The 14,259-nt window shown below is 69.0% G+C and overlaps 2 protein-coding genes and 1 pseudogene across 2 annotated transcripts; 2 read left to right on the top strand and 1 right to left on the bottom strand.

The window, feature by feature from the left end:
* The first annotated feature begins 1,340 nt into the window (after positions 1-1,340).
* Positions 1,341-4,365, top strand: NUDT8 (nudix hydrolase 8). Its single transcript, XM_036416681.2, has 4 exons — positions 1,341-1,589; positions 2,058-2,190; positions 2,717-2,794; positions 2,886-4,365. The coding sequence occupies exons 1-4, from the start codon at positions 1,396-1,398 to the stop codon at positions 3,117-3,119; spliced, it is 639 nt and encodes a 212-aa protein (XP_036272574.1). The 5' UTR covers positions 1,341-1,395; the 3' UTR covers positions 3,120-4,365.
* A 193-nt stretch (positions 4,366-4,558) lies between these two features.
* On the top strand, positions 4,559-8,710 carry LOC118706926 (annotated as a pseudogene).
* A 294-nt stretch (positions 8,711-9,004) lies between these two features.
* NDUFV1 (NADH:ubiquinone oxidoreductase core subunit V1) lies at positions 9,005-14,259 on the bottom strand. Its single transcript, XM_036416666.2, has 10 exons — positions 14,102-14,259; positions 13,153-13,235; positions 12,910-13,080; positions 11,836-12,019; positions 10,961-11,150; positions 10,392-10,604; positions 10,032-10,198; positions 9,530-9,611; positions 9,252-9,397; positions 9,005-9,154 (listed from the first exon to the last, which is right to left on the bottom strand). The coding sequence occupies exons 1-10, from the start codon at positions 14,171-14,173 to the stop codon at positions 9,068-9,070; spliced, it is 1,395 nt and encodes a 464-aa protein (XP_036272559.1). The 5' UTR covers positions 14,174-14,259; the 3' UTR covers positions 9,005-9,067.

Raw genomic sequence — 14,259 nt, 5'->3', positions numbered from 1 at the left:
GACCACAGGGGCCAAGGTGGGTGGGGGAGGGATTTGAGAATCTGATCAGAACTGACCCGGGGCAGCGCCTGGAGAAAGCCACCTTTGAACCAGCACCCAGAGGAGCGGAGAGGGGCGGGGCCTGGAACGGGGAAGGCGGGGCGGGGTGTGTCCCCAGGAGCCGGAGGGCGGCGCGGCCCTGATATCCTAGGGCGCCCCTGAACCCCTAACGCCGACTCCGCCCATCTTGGAGCCCTTGCTGTCAGGCCCTCGGAGGGGAACGGACACACAAGGGCGCAGGGCGGGGAGCCGGCGGGGCCTCAGCAGCAAGGCACCCCGATTCCTGAGCTCCGTGTCCGAAGGCCTGAGTTCGGTCCCCGGGCCGAGCACGACCGAAGGTGGAGGACACAGGAGCCTGACATGCACCCCAGCCCCGCCCCGCCCCGCCGCCTCTGCGGGCAGCGAGGACACAGGCCACGCCCCTTCCGGCCCGACCCTTGAACAGGTCACGCCCCTTCCGGCCCGCCCCTCACACAGGTCACGCCTTTTCCGGACCTCCCGCTTTCTCTTTAGAGCCCGCCCCTTGCGAGGCCACGCCCCACAGAGACCACGCCTTTTACATAAAGCCACGCCCCTACCGGGCCCGCTCCCGCTTCCCCTCCAGGAGTCTGCCCTTAGCAAGACGACGCCCCTTACCAGGCCACGCCTCTTACACAGGCCACGCCCCTTATGGACCCGCCCCCGCTTCCCCTCCTGGAGGCCGCCCTTGCGAGGCCACGCTCCGCATAGACCACGCCCCTATATGGGTCACGCCCGGCGCAGGCCACGCCCCTCGCACAGGCCTCGCCTCTAAACCGCCTGGGCAACTTCGGAGCCCGCAGGCCCGGCCGGGGCGGGGCGGGGCGTCGGGCCACTCCAGCGCCGCCCCCCGGGTCCCTGAGCGCCGCCCTCGGGTCCCTGAGCGCCGCCCCCCGGGTCCCTGAGCTCCGCCCCCGGGTCCCTGAGCACCGCCCCCGGGTCCCTGAGCACCGCCCCCGGGTCCCTGAGCGCCGCCCTCCGGGTCCCTGAGCGCCGCCCCCGGGTCCCTGAGCGCCGTCCCCGGGTCCCTGAGCACCGCCCCCCGGGTCCCTGAGCGCCGCCCCCCGGGTCCCTGAGCGCCGCCCCCCGGGTCCCTGAGCGCCGCCCCCCGGGTCCCTAAGCGCCGCCCCCCGGGTCCCTGAGCACCGCCCCCCGGGTCCCTAAGCACCGCCCCCGGGTGCCTGAGCGCCGCCCCCGGGTCCCTGAGCGCCGCCCCCGGGTCCCTGAGCGCCGCCCCCGGGTCCCTGAGCGCCGCCCCCCGGGTCCCTAAGCTCCGCCCCCGGGTCCCTGAGCGCCGCCCGCGGCCCGGCCCGGCAGGAGCGGCGGCGCGGGCCGGACATGCTGCCCGACTGCCTGTCGGCGGAGGGCGAGCGGCGCTGCCGGCAGCTGCTGGCCACGGCCACGGCCCGGCTCCGCGCGCGGCCCGCGGCGGCCGCGGTGCTCGTGCCGCTGTGCTCGGTGCGCGGGGCCCCGGCGCTGCTCTACCCGCTGCGGTCCAGCCGCCTGGCCGGGAGGCACAAGGGCGACGTCAGGTACCGCCCGGCCCTCCGCTCCGCGCCCCGCTGGCAGGGCCGCCGCACCGGGGACGCTGAGCCCCGCCTCGGTCTCCGCCTCCGGGCACGGGTCTGCGGGGAGCCCGGGCCCGGCGCCGCGGGGCCCCTCGAAGGTGCCCGCAGCACCTCCCGCCTGGGACACCCCGCGGGGCTGTGACCCCTCTGAAAGGGGCGCCCTCCGGCCTCTGCGGGAAGATCGGGGTCCCTGAGCCTGGGGAGCCTGGGCGGGCTTTCTGGCCCCCGCCCCGGCCGCGCCCCGGGCGGGAATTGGGACCCCGCCGGGGCCACCGCAGACCGGGTTTGCACGTCTGAGTCCGGGGCCTCTCCCTCCCCGCCGTGGCTCAGGGAGGCCCGGACCGGAGAGGCCGGTGGCTTCCGGAGCCGCGCTGGGAACTGGGGCGGGAGCGTGGGCGTCCCTGGCCTCCGCCTCACCGCCGCGCCTGTCAGCTTCCCAGGCGGCAAGAGTGACCCGGGGGACCGGGATGTGGTGCACACGGCCCTGAGGGAGACCCAGGAGGAGCTGGGCCTGGCGGTGCCGGAGGACCGCGTGTGGGGTGTCCTGCAGCCCGTGTTTGACCAGGTGAGCCCGCCCGGCTCCCGGCCACCCCGGGCGCCCACTCTGCCTGCCCCGGGCGCGCCCCGGACCCCGGACAGGAGCAGGTCCTGGGCTCCAGCAGGGCTGGGTGGAACGCAGGGCACCGGCACCTGCCTGCCCCTCCTCGTCCGCCCCCCACAACCCACCGGGGCTATTGTGCCCTCTTCTCACAGGGACGGGCGCTGGGGCTCAGGTCCGGGGGAGGCGGCGTGGGGATGAGCCAGTTTGGGGATGAGTGTTGGGAAGACCCCACAGGGCAGGTTTTAGGGTCGTACAGGTAAGGGAAGGTTTTCTAAGTGGAGGGAACAGTCTGCGAAGGCCCAGAGGCTGAATGGGAACTCGAGGCAGTCGGCGTGGCTGGAGGGAGCCCCCCGCAGGACAGGGCCAGAGGGACCGGCCGTGGCGGCTCCAGGCCTCCGGATGGCGAGGGTGCGGTGTTCCTCAGCCCCCGCTCCAGCCCAAAGGCCTGCCACGGCCAGGCCTCCCCTGACCGCCTGCCTTCCTGGCCCAGGCACAGAACTCCGTGGTGCCGGTGCTGGCCGGTGTGGGCCCACTGGATCCCCAGAACCTCCAGCCCAACCCTGAGGAGGTGAGCAGGGCCGGGACTCCGGGGTCCCTGCTGTCGGGGGGGAAAAGGGGGCCGCCATGGCCGGCCCTCCGTCCGCCCCTCCTGTCCACAGGTGGAGGAGGTGTTCGCGCTGCCCCTGGCCCACCTGCTGCAGGCGCAGCACCAGGGCTACACCCACTTCTGCAAGGGCGGCCACTTCCGCTACACAATGCCCGTCTTCCTCCACGGCCCGCACCGCGTCTGGGGGCTCACGGCCGTCATCACCGAGTTCGCCCTGCAGGTCCTGGCGCCGGGCGCCTACCAGCCCCGCCTGGAGATCCCCCGGGCATGGCGGCTCCGGGGCTGAAGGCTGGTCCTCGGCAGCTCGGCCTCGGGACTGAATAAAGCGCCTTTACCGACTCTGGCGACTGCATCTTCTGCGCCAGGGCCCGACCTCGAGCAGACCCCGTGGGACAGCGGGCTCCTGGCTGGGGCACCCGTCTGAGCACACTGTCAGCCCGCAGTGGCGCGTACCCTGCACCGGGTACTTGGCATCACTGCTCTCGTTTCACCCTCGCCTCGGCCCCGTGAGGTGGGCCGACGCTGACCCTGGCTGGTGAGCCTGGGCTCCGAGAGGACAGACGCCCTGACCACGCTGGGTTTGAACCAGGCCCCCTCGGACTCGAGCCCAGACCCTCAGCCACGTGTGCTCCTTCCGCCGTGCCTGGCGGACCCCGTGCTGGGCCGCGGGAGTCTGGGGAGCAGCCCTGACGAGGAGCGCCCACCGCGCTCCAGCTGCTGGGCGGGGCCCCATCTGGGGACCAGCAGATGCTGTCCTGGCCTCTGGGGGTTGGGAGGGGCTCAGACTAGGGGAGACCTTGGACCAGATGCCCCTGTGGCTGCACATTGAACGGTCACGTGTAAATCACAGGGGAGTTATGCAGTGTTCTGTGAGAGTTGAGGGGGTCAGTTGGACTTTGGCAGGTGGACTGGGCAGTATTAGCCAGGACAAGTGATGGGGAACGCCACCCACTGGCTGGAATGGTGATTGTGAATGCAGGGTTCGCGTAGCTTCAGGCATGGCTGCATCCAGGGGCTCTCCCTCTGGCCGGCCTCATCCCCAGGACCGTCTCCACTCCAGGGAGAGGGGCGGAGAGGGCCGCAGCTCAGGTGGCCCCGTGTTCCACTCGGCCAGGGTAACCTGCCGTGCGGCTGCTGGGTTTGGAGCTGTTGCCTGGCAGGATCTGGGGCACAGCCCTGGGGAGGAGGGTGGACCCCCAGGCTGGGAATAGGGAGGGGGCGGCCGCCAAAGGACCACTGGGAAGGGGGATGCCGAGCAGGTGAAAGCCAGCCGAGTTCCCCTGCAGAGTGACCTTGACTCTGGAGGCAGGAGTGAGCCGGGCCGGAGGGCGGGGCAGGACGGTTGGGGCAGCAGCCGCCGGGCACAGAGCCCGGTGTTCACGGAAACCGTGAGGAGTAACGGGGAGATGGGGGTGCCAGGGCCGTGCCTCAGGCCCGTAAAGGAGAGAGGAGTGGGTGTGATCTGACCCACGTGCCAGAAGCGTGAGCTGCAAGGGGCCAGACCGCAGATGCCCTCCTCCCCAAGCGCCCCCCTTTCCCAGGCACCCCCCATTCCACATAAGCCCTCCCCTCCCCACCCCTTACACCCCTCTTCGCCCCCCAAAGTCCCACACCCGCCCTTCCTCCACACCTCCCCACATGCTCCCTCCCCCTGCACCCCTTCCCTCTCACCCCTCCCATCGCCCTCACCCGTCACTGGGCACCCGCCTCGGAGCAGGGCCCGTGATGGAGTAAAAATAACCGCAGCCTGTGAATAGGGGGAGGGGCTGGCCCCCTTGCCCAGAGCTAAGTCGGGCCCTTGGAGTCAGGGCAGGGGAGTGCCCTCTCCTGAGCCCGAGTGGGCTCTGAGCCCCGCCCTCCCCCTCCCTTGCCGGTACCAGGAGGCCTGGTCACACCCAGTGCCGGCAGCGGGCAGAGCCGGGCGGCGGAGCTCAGAGAGGTAAGGAGCCCAGCAGGCACCCCCGGCCGCCGAGTCCCCCTCCAGGCTGGAGCCCCCCTTCCCCACCCACCCACCCACCCACCCACCCTGCCTCTGTCCGCAGGTCCTCCTCAGCACCCGCCTCGACGCCGCTCCACCCTGCCTCGGCCCAGGGTGCTCCCCTCCCATCCAGTCCAGGGGGCTTGTCTGAGCCCCTCCCCGTCTGAGCCCCATGGCGGGCGCGGGGGCGGGGGGCGGCGCGGGGGCGGCCGGCTGGCGGCGCCGCCGCGGGTGAGCATGCAGGAGCACGTGGCCATCGACGTGAACCCGGGCCCATCCGGCTCATCCGCCTCATCTCCGACTACTTCCCCCTCTTCCACCCCTTCGCCGAGCCTGCCCTGCGCGCCCCAGACCCACACCCCGCAGTGTCCCCCGCCATCTGCTCTGCACCCCAGCCGCCGCCAGACCCGGAGCCGGAGGGAGACCCGGGCGACAGCAGTGCGCGGGGCAGGGGGCGAGGGCAACCTGGGCCGGCCCGGCCAGGACGGGGTCTGGGTGTCCCGGGCACCTGGCCTGTGCGGCAGGGCAGGAGGCACGGTGCCACGGGGGCAGGAGCAAGAGGAACTGACCTGCGTGCCGCCTCCCTCAGCCGCCCTGGGCACCGAGTTCACCCTCCCCTTTGATGCGGACAACAGCGCCCTGCACTGCATGGCTCACCGTGCCAAGGTAGGCTGGGCGGGCTGAGCTGTGGGCCTGGGCCTCAGCCTGGCCCACATCTATCGCTCCCCCCCCCCCCCCAGGGCCTCAAGCCACCAGCCTCAGGCTCCCTGGACACCTACGTCAAAGCCAACCTGCTGCCAGGGGCCAGCAAGGTGAGGGCAAGACCCGGCTCCTACTGCTGCCCTCGGCCCTCCCCCCGCCTGAGACCCCGCCCGGCCCGCAGGCCTGAGCTCCCACGGCAGCTGCACCCCGGGGTCCTGGGAGGGCGGCGGCCTGGGGGGCCCGGGGCCGAGGCGCCCTGACCCCGGCCGGCCCCCAGGCCAGCCAGCTGAGGACGCGCACGGCGGGGCACGTGGGGGCCGGTCTGGGAAGAGACGTCACGTATCACGGCCTCACCCAGGACGCCGGGCGCAGGACCCTGCAGTGGGGCCGGAGCCGGGCCACGGGGAGCGGGGGGAGGGGGCTCGCCTGCCCGTCTGACCGGGGCCTCCAGGCTGGTGTGTGAGGACCCCCGGCTGCAGCCGCGGTGCCCCTGCGTCTGCCCCTGCGGAAGCTGGTGCCCAGCCGAGCCCGGAGCTTCAGCCTGTGTCTGGAGAAGCGGAGGCCGGTGAGGCGGGGGGCACACAAGGTGGGCTTTGGGGTCCACAGTCGTGTGCTGGGGAGCTGGGGAGGGGCGGGGCGGGAGGGAGACAAGGTGACCGGCTCTCTGCTCTTTCAGACCAAGAGGCCGGAGCGCCTGAACATGTCCCGTGGCATGTCCCTGTACACGCTGCGTAGGACACACGTGTCCCTGTACATGCTGCGTAGGACACACGTGTCCCTGTACGTGGTGCGTAGGACACACGTGTCCCTGTACACGCTGCGTAGGACACACGTGTCCCCATACGTGGTGCGTAGGACACACGTGTCCCTGTACACGCTGCATAGGACACACGTGTCCCCGTGCGCGGTGTGTAGGACACACGTGTCCCCGTATGCGGTGCGTAGGACATGTGTCCCCATGCGTGGTGCGTAGGACACACATGTCCCTGCACATGCTGTGTAGGACACACGTGTCCCTGTGCGCGGTGCGTGGGACGGTGGCACTGAGCAGGCTGTGCAGGGGACAGGCCTGGGTGCTCGGGTACCAGGCAGGTGAGGTGGGCTGGGAGGAACGTTCTGAGGCTGAGCCCTGGGGAACAGCAGGGATACGCAGAGCCCTCGGGGAGGCGGGTGCAGAGACCCAGGCCCCTGGAGGCAGATGCTGAAACTGCTGGGATTTGTGTGGCCGGAGCAGCGGGAGGGCAGGCGAGAATGGACAAGGTGGGGCTCCCTGGCTGCTCCCGGGGGTCACTGTGGGTGCCACTCCTGGGGCTGGCACCCCTAGACCAGCGCTTGTCGGGAGGCAGTGACAGTAACTGGAGGGGCCCCAGGGGAGACCAAAGACGACTGAGGCAGGACTGGCCCAGGCCCCTCTGATGGAAGGTCGTGCTACTGCCCTGCCCCCTAGTGGAGCCACAAGGTACTGCAGCTGGTGCCTAAACAAGGCCAGGCAAGTGCACCTCCTGGGGCTGGCAGCCTGTGCCACCCACCGCCTGTCGCGCTCACTGCAGGTGCCCACGGACACTCCCACAGGAAGAGCTAGATGTTGGCCCGGCGGCTGGACTTCCTGCAAATCGAATCCTAGGTTACGTTTGGGAGAAACGTCCTTCCCGGCCTCCCCCGGGGCTCCTCTTGGAAGCACCAGGGCGAGTGTGGCAAAAGGTGTTCAGCGGCTGGTCCCAGGACGGGGGGGCGGGGGGCGTCTGGTCCCAGGACAGGGGCGGGGGGCCCGAGGAGGGCGGCTGATCCCAGGATGGGGGGGGGGGGGTTTGAGGGGGGGCGGAGGGTGGCTGGTCCCAGGACAGGGGCGGGGGGCCCAAGGAGGGCGGCTGGTCCCAGGACGGGGGGCGGAGGGCGGGTGTTGTACGGGGAGGACCTGTGCAGCTCCCGAGACGCGGCTTTCCCAGCGGGAGGGTGCTGGGCCCTCTGGGAGCCCATCACATGTGCCCGGCCAGTCTGGCTCTCAGCCTCAGTTCCCCTCCTATCCACGGCAAACCTGTGACCTGCCGGTCGGGAGGCCTGAGCAAGCCCCTCCCCTTCTTAGCTTCTGGAGGTACGGCTGGCCCGGGCAACTGCCTTCCAGGGCACCAGGCCCACGAGCGTGAAACTGAGCCACGAAGTTAGACCACTGGCCGTAGGAGCTCGCACCCTGGCTGGCACTGGCGGGCGGGCGGGCGGCGGGCTGTGGCGCAGGGCTGCCCCGCTGGCCCCGCAGGAGGTGGCCGAGGCGGCGGGGAGGAGCGCGGGCGCATCCTGCTGTCCCTGTGCTACAGCTCCCAGCGGGGCGCCTGCTGGTCGGGGTGCTGCGGGGCGCCCACCTGGCCCCTAACGGCTCCTCGGACCCTTCGTCCGCCTGAGTGTGGCAGAGGTGGCGGGCTGGGAGTCCTCTGGGCTCCTCTCTCCAGAGCCACCCCTCACCCGACCCCGTCCCCCAACCAGGTCCCTGCATCCCAACGTGGGGAAGAAAACTGAGTACAAGACCAGCGTTCGGAAGAAGACCCTGAACCCCGAATCCAATGAGGTGGGCCAGGGCCAGGCCCAGGCAGGCCTGCTGCTCTGGGTGGGGGTCAGCACCCCGCCTCAGTGAGAGCACACAGGTCCGCTGGCCCAAGCCCCTCGCCGCCTGGGCCTGTTTCTGAGGCCGGGAGGGACCCGAGCGCCTTCCTTCCTCTCTTCCCGCAGTTCTTCTGCACAGGCCGCAGGGAGCAGCTGGCCAGAGGACCCTCTGGCGTCCGTGTGGGACTATGACCTGGACTCGGCCAATGACTTCATTGGTGAGTGGAATGCAGGGAGCCGGGTGGGGGCCAAGGGGCTCCACACGTCTCCTGACCGCTCTCCCCAATCCAGGCAGGGTGCAGCTGAGCGGCCGGGCCAGCGGGCAGCGCCAGCGGCACTGGAGCGAGTGCCTGGGCCACAGTGACCGCCGGCTGGAGCTGTGGCACCCGCTGGACGGCAGCGCGCCCCTCCAGCTCAGCGACCAGCTGGGCACCTGGCCCGGCCCTGCTCACTGCTCCTCCCCACCCCGACCCACACGCCTCCCAGAGGTGGGAGGAACCGGGGCTGCCTCGCCCCGTGTCCATCCCCTCGTCAAACTGTTTCCCTCCCCCACTTCCACGTGTCCAGTGTCAAAGCAGGAATAAACCTCTCCAACGCAGACTGAACAAGCTTCTTTCCTGGCCCATCACCGCACAGGGCAAACTGGACCCTGCTCTCCTCACCCTGCTCTCCTAGTCCCCAGCCTCAGGGGCCCAGGGGTGGACCCAGACCCAGCTGCCTGCCCTGAAGGCTGGGTGTTCAGGACAGACTCACTGACGCACGGGAGGCCAGTCTGGATTCGCGGCACGACCTGGAGCTGGCTATCCCGCCCCAGCCTCCCCAGCTGGCAAACGGGCCCCTGAGCGCTGGGCCCCGGGCAGGGGCAGAGCAAGGCCACAGAGAAGCCGCAGCAGGACAGTGGGCGGCACTGGCTTTATTGTCCCGCCGTCTGGACGAGGACACCAGCCGGGGCAGCAGGCTCAGGCGGCGGCCTGCCCGACCTGGTGCTGCTGGGCAAACCGCTGCATCCGGTCCTCCAGCTCCGGCCGGAAGTGTCGGATCAGGCCCTGGAGGGGGGGGGGGGACACGGTGTGAACGGGGTCTAAAGACCCAAGGCCCGGGGCTCTCAGCAGGGCAGCGAGCGCCGGAGCGGGGCGCGGGTACCTGCACGGGCCAGGCGGCCCCGTCGCCCAGCGCGCAGATGGTGTGGCCCTCTATCTGCTTGCTGATCTCCCAGAGCGAGTCGATCTCGGCCGGCCGGGCGTCCCCCCTCACAAAGCGGGCCATCACCTTGTTCATCCAGTCCACACCTGCGGCCGAGGGAAGAGACTGAGGCCACGGCAGCGGCGCACCTTTTCCTCAGGGCCCAGAGCCCACTCCTCCGCTGACCTGCCCACCCAGGCCCGGGCGAGCCAGAGCGCCCCCCGCCGCCTGGCGCTCACCCTCCCGGCAGGGCGTGCACTGGCCGCAGCTCTCGTGCTTGTAGAACTCGATGAGGCGGGCGATGGCTTTCACAATGTCCGTCTGGAGGGACAGAGGACAGTGAGCCTGGGCCCAGACCGGCCCGCCGCTCCCCGGCCCTCCCCGGGCGTCCGGCAGGCCCTTCTCCGCGGCACCTGCCCCAGCGCCGCCTCGCTCCCCGGCCCTCCCCGGGCGTCCGGCAGGCCCTTCTCCGCGGCACCTGCCCCAGCGCCGCCTCGCTCCCCGGCCCTCCCCGGGCGTCCTGCAGGCCCTTCTCCGTGGCACCTGCCCCAGCGCCGCCTCGCTCCCCGGCCCTCCCCGGGCGTCCTGCAGGCCCTTCTCCATGGCACCTGCCCCAGCCCCGCCTCGCTCCCCGTGCCTCCTGCATCTCGGGCTGCAGGGCCGGGCCAGCCACGGCGGGAACCGCGCAGGCGCAGGCGCAGGCGCAGGCGCAGGCACAGGGTGGGAGCGGCCAGCCCTTACCGAGCGGTCCATGACGATCACCGCGGCCGTGCCCAGCCCCGTCTGGGCCTGCACCAGCGCGTCGAAGTCCATCAGCACCGTCTCGCACACAGACTTGGGGATCAGTGGGGTGGACGAGCCGCCGGGGATCACAGCAAGGAGGTTGTCCCAGCCGCCCGTGACGCCCCCTGGGGGACGTCCCCGAAATGATGGTGTCAGGGCCAGGCCAGCAAACGGGCCTCGTCCTGAGTCCAGGGCCTGTCAACCCTGCCCCAGCCCCAGGCCCTTCCAGCCCTGGCTCTCTCCACGAATGCCCTGCCCCCCGCCCCCCCCCCCCTGCCCCCTGCCCCTGCCCCCTGGCCCCCAAGCCCCAGGCCTCACCCGCGTGCTTTTCAATCAGCTCCTTCAGCGGCACCGACATCTCCTCCTCCACAGTGCACGGGTGGTTGACGTGGCCAGAAATGTTGAACAGCTTGGTGCCCGAGTTCCGCTCGCGGCCAAAGCTGGCGAACCAGGAGCCCCCTCGGCGGCAGATGGTGGGGGACACGGACACCGTCTCCACGTTGGCCACGGTGGTGGGGCAGCCAAACACTCCTGCGGGGCAAGGGGACAGATGGGGCGGTTTCCTGGCAATGGGTCTGTCCAGGGTCCCGCTCCCATGGCAGAGCGCCCCCTTCTGCTTTATCACTCTCACCCACCCCCGCCCCCCGGACCCCAGGCCAGCGGGTCCTGCACCGCCTGTTCCCACCATGTCCTTGGCTCCGGAGGGCTGGAGGGGACCTGGTGCCTGGCGTGGGGCTGAGGAGGTGGCACTGGTGGAGCCTCGTGTTGTTACCACCTGCTCCCCGTGTCTGGCCCCAGAGCAGAAGGAACTCAGAAATCCCCTAAGGAAGACCAGGCCCCGGTCCCGCAGACCTAGGACAGGCCCAGGAGGCTGGGCCGGGCCGTACCCACGTCTGCGGGGAAGGGCGGCTTCAGGCGCGGCTTGCCCTGCTTGCCCTCGATGGACTCGATGAGCGCGGTCTCCTCCCCGCAGATGTACGCCCCGGCCCCGCGCACCACGAACACGTCGAAGTCGTAGCCGGAGCCGCAGGCGTTCTTGCCGATCAGACCGGCCTCGTAGGCCTCTCGGATGGCCACCTGCGGGCAGGGCCACAGTGAGGTCACTGTCCAGGGGCCTGGGGACACTGTGGTGGGTGTGGGGGCAGAGGGGGGAGAATACAGGCCCGTCACCAAATCCAGGGCAAAGCCCCTTCTGACAGGAACGGAGGACGCTCAGGGAGGGGCGAGGGCTGTACAGAGTGCATGCACTGTAACAACTTAAAAACTCTCCAACTACATCTATGTTTAAAAGAAAGGTTTTAGAATAATGAAGGATTTAGCAAGCAGCGGATCTGTGTGAGATTTTCCTCGTGGCTTCCTATCTTCACAATAAGTACTGCTTCTGCAATAGAGGGAAAGACCTAGAGGTTTAACTTTAAAGTATGTAATAACAATACATTTTATACTCGATGCTACTGCGTGGGCCCTATACACAGGCATCACCAGGCTAAGAATCTAAGCATCACCCCTTGGTCACGGCCCCTTCCGCAGGAAATATGCCCCCTTACGAGGCCCCCACACGCGAGAAGTCATGGCGCCACGGAAAACCTCCCCCGGTGAGCCTGGAGTGTACGGGCGGCCAGAGGGGGCCTCTGGGGCCTGTCCCAATCCCGCACATGCAGGAGTGGCCGGCACTCTCCCATGGACCCCGCCAGGTCAGGCGGTAAAATGACTGTGCAGCTCAGTGGGTAGTGCGCTCTTCCGCAGTGCCCCCCCAGCCCACCTGCAGGTTGGAGGCCTCGTTGTAGAACTCCCCGCGGATGTAGATGTAGGCGGCGCGCGCCCCCATGGCCCGGCCGCCCACCAGGCAGCCTTCCACCAGCTTGTGGGGGTCGTGACGCATGATCTCCCGGTCCTTGCAGGTGCCCGGCTCCCCCTCGTCCGCGTTCACCACCAGGTACTTGGGCCTGTGGGGGCCAGCAGGTCAGTCAGGCTGCAGGGTCACCAGGAAGGGTCTCTCAACCCCCCTCTCCCAGCCACGCCTCCAAGATGTCTCCTCTGACAGCCAATCCCCCGCTGCCTCCCAACACGTTCCCAGGCTTCTGCCTGCTCAGCACCGATGACAGGAGCTCACCGATGTTCCCCCTGTGGCCTCTGACAGGAAAGGCCTGGTTCTGCTGTCCACAGGTCTCTCTCTGTGCTTCCCGGAGCCCACACTCTGCTCTTGGTCACAAAGGGCTTTCTGAACCCCCGCCATATCGCTGAGGCCAGGAGGAGGCGAGGTAGCTGACGTGTATCATTTCCTTTCTATGTGCTGACCAATGAGCAGGTATTCAAACACTCTCTCTTTAATCCCCACAAAAGATAACATCCATTTAAAGAAAAGATCGCTGAGGATCAAAAAGGCCAAGAGACTGCCCAAGCTTAATGATTAGAAGGCAGAGCTAGGAATTGATCAATTAAGTCGCCCGAGTCAAATTGTCTGCTGCCCTGACCCGGCTGTCTGTCGGAGCACTGTCCGAACACCAGAGGTTCTGGGTTCGATCCCCGGGCGGGGCACATACCTAGGGAGCAGGTTCATCCCCCGTAGGGGTGTACAAGGGAGAGAACTGATGGATGTTTCTCTCTCACATCAGTGTTGCCCTCCCTTCCTCCCTCCCTCTCTCTCAAATCAGTAAGCACAATCTCAGGTGAGGATTGAAAAACAATCTTGTTCTGATTCCAGAGGAACGCCAGAGAGAACGGATCCCAACTACGGAAGCTCCAGTGACATTTTCCCGCTTCATCCCTCCGAGGCAGCAAAGCCCCGGCAGCCGAGGCCCGCGGTCCTCCCGCGCCCGGCCCCGCCCGCTCGCACCTGCCGTCCGAGGGCTTGTTCATGAAGCTCCACTTGAGGCCCGTGGGGAAGCCGGCACCACCGCGGCCCCGCAGGCCCGAGGTCTTGATCTCACCCAGGATCCAGTCGGGCCCCTTCAGCAAGATCTCCTTCGTCTTGTACCAGTCACCGCGGCGCTGGGCACCTTTCAGCCTGGACAGAGCAGGGAAGGTGGTGAAGGGGAGGCCGTGCCCTGCGACCCCCAGGCTCAGGGCGCCAGCTCACCTCCAGTCATGGCGTCCATACAGGTTGGTGAAGATCCGGTCTTCGTCCTTCAGGGACCCAAAGGAGGTCTTCTTGGGCGCCGCCTGGGGACACAGAGGGTCAGGAAGCCCAGCTGGGGCCACCAGGGGCCACCCAGAAGCCAGATTCTTAGGTCCCCTGACTAGCCGGGGCTGCGCGGGGGAGAGGGCAGGAGCCTAAGCCTCAGGACCCTGGGAGCATCACGGCTACCACCACCCCCAGTAACCACGTCCCGTAAGCACATCCGAAACCCTGGCATTCCGCATAATGCTGAGACAGGAGTGAGTTTCCAGAGGAGGGAACTGAGGCTCGGAGCAGAATGAACTTACAGAAGGGCATACAGCCAAAAGCGCAGACAGACTTGAGCTGAGGGCTATCTGAGCCCAATGAAATGGCCTGGCCATTTCCCTGTCTGGCTGTCTTGCTGGACGGAGCCTTGGTTAGGCCAGGGCCATCTGTTACTGACAATGCTGGGAGCAAAATGTGTTTGCTGATGGAAAAGAAATGTCTCCCTAGGGCCGGGCGGAGGGAGACCCGTTTGGGATGAAACTGGTGAGAAGAGTGGGATCCGGGATTCCACAGAACCCAGGGGTGAGCACCCGGCTCAGAGCGCTGGGGAACCGGCTCCCGGATCCGGCCCCCTAAGAGCCGCTGCAGGAAGCAGAGCGCTGAGCGGGGAGTCGGGCGGTGCACCACCCGCTCCGGTTTTCTGCACCTGCACAACGGCCGGAGGAGGGCGGGAGTCAGCCTCCCGCTGGGACCCGTTCCCCTCTGCACCCATGCCGGGGGGGGGGGGGGGTCCCCCTTCCTGCCGGGCTGGGGAGACAGGAGGGTTCTCAGGAGGCACCACAGGCCCGCGGGACGGCGCGCGGAGACACGGCGGCGAGACCCGCCCGCTCGCACCCCTGCTCCGAGCCAGGCCGGGCCTCACCGTGTCGCCGCTGAATCGCACAGACACCCGCGCGGGGAGCGACCCGCCGAGCAGCCGCCGCGCCGCCAGCATCGCGGGGGCCAGCACAGTCACCTCCCGCTGTCACCTTCACGGATCTCCGCCGAGGAACCCGCGCGACCCGAACGCCGGGCGGCGCA

Source organism: Pipistrellus kuhlii, unplaced genomic scaffold (genome assembly GCF_014108245.1).
Source record: "Pipistrellus kuhlii isolate mPipKuh1 unplaced genomic scaffold, mPipKuh1.p scaffold_m20_p_56, whole genome shotgun sequence".
NCBI lineage: Eukaryota > Metazoa > Chordata > Mammalia > Chiroptera > Vespertilionidae > Pipistrellus > Pipistrellus kuhlii.
This window is presented reverse-complemented; position numbering and strand designations above follow the sequence as displayed.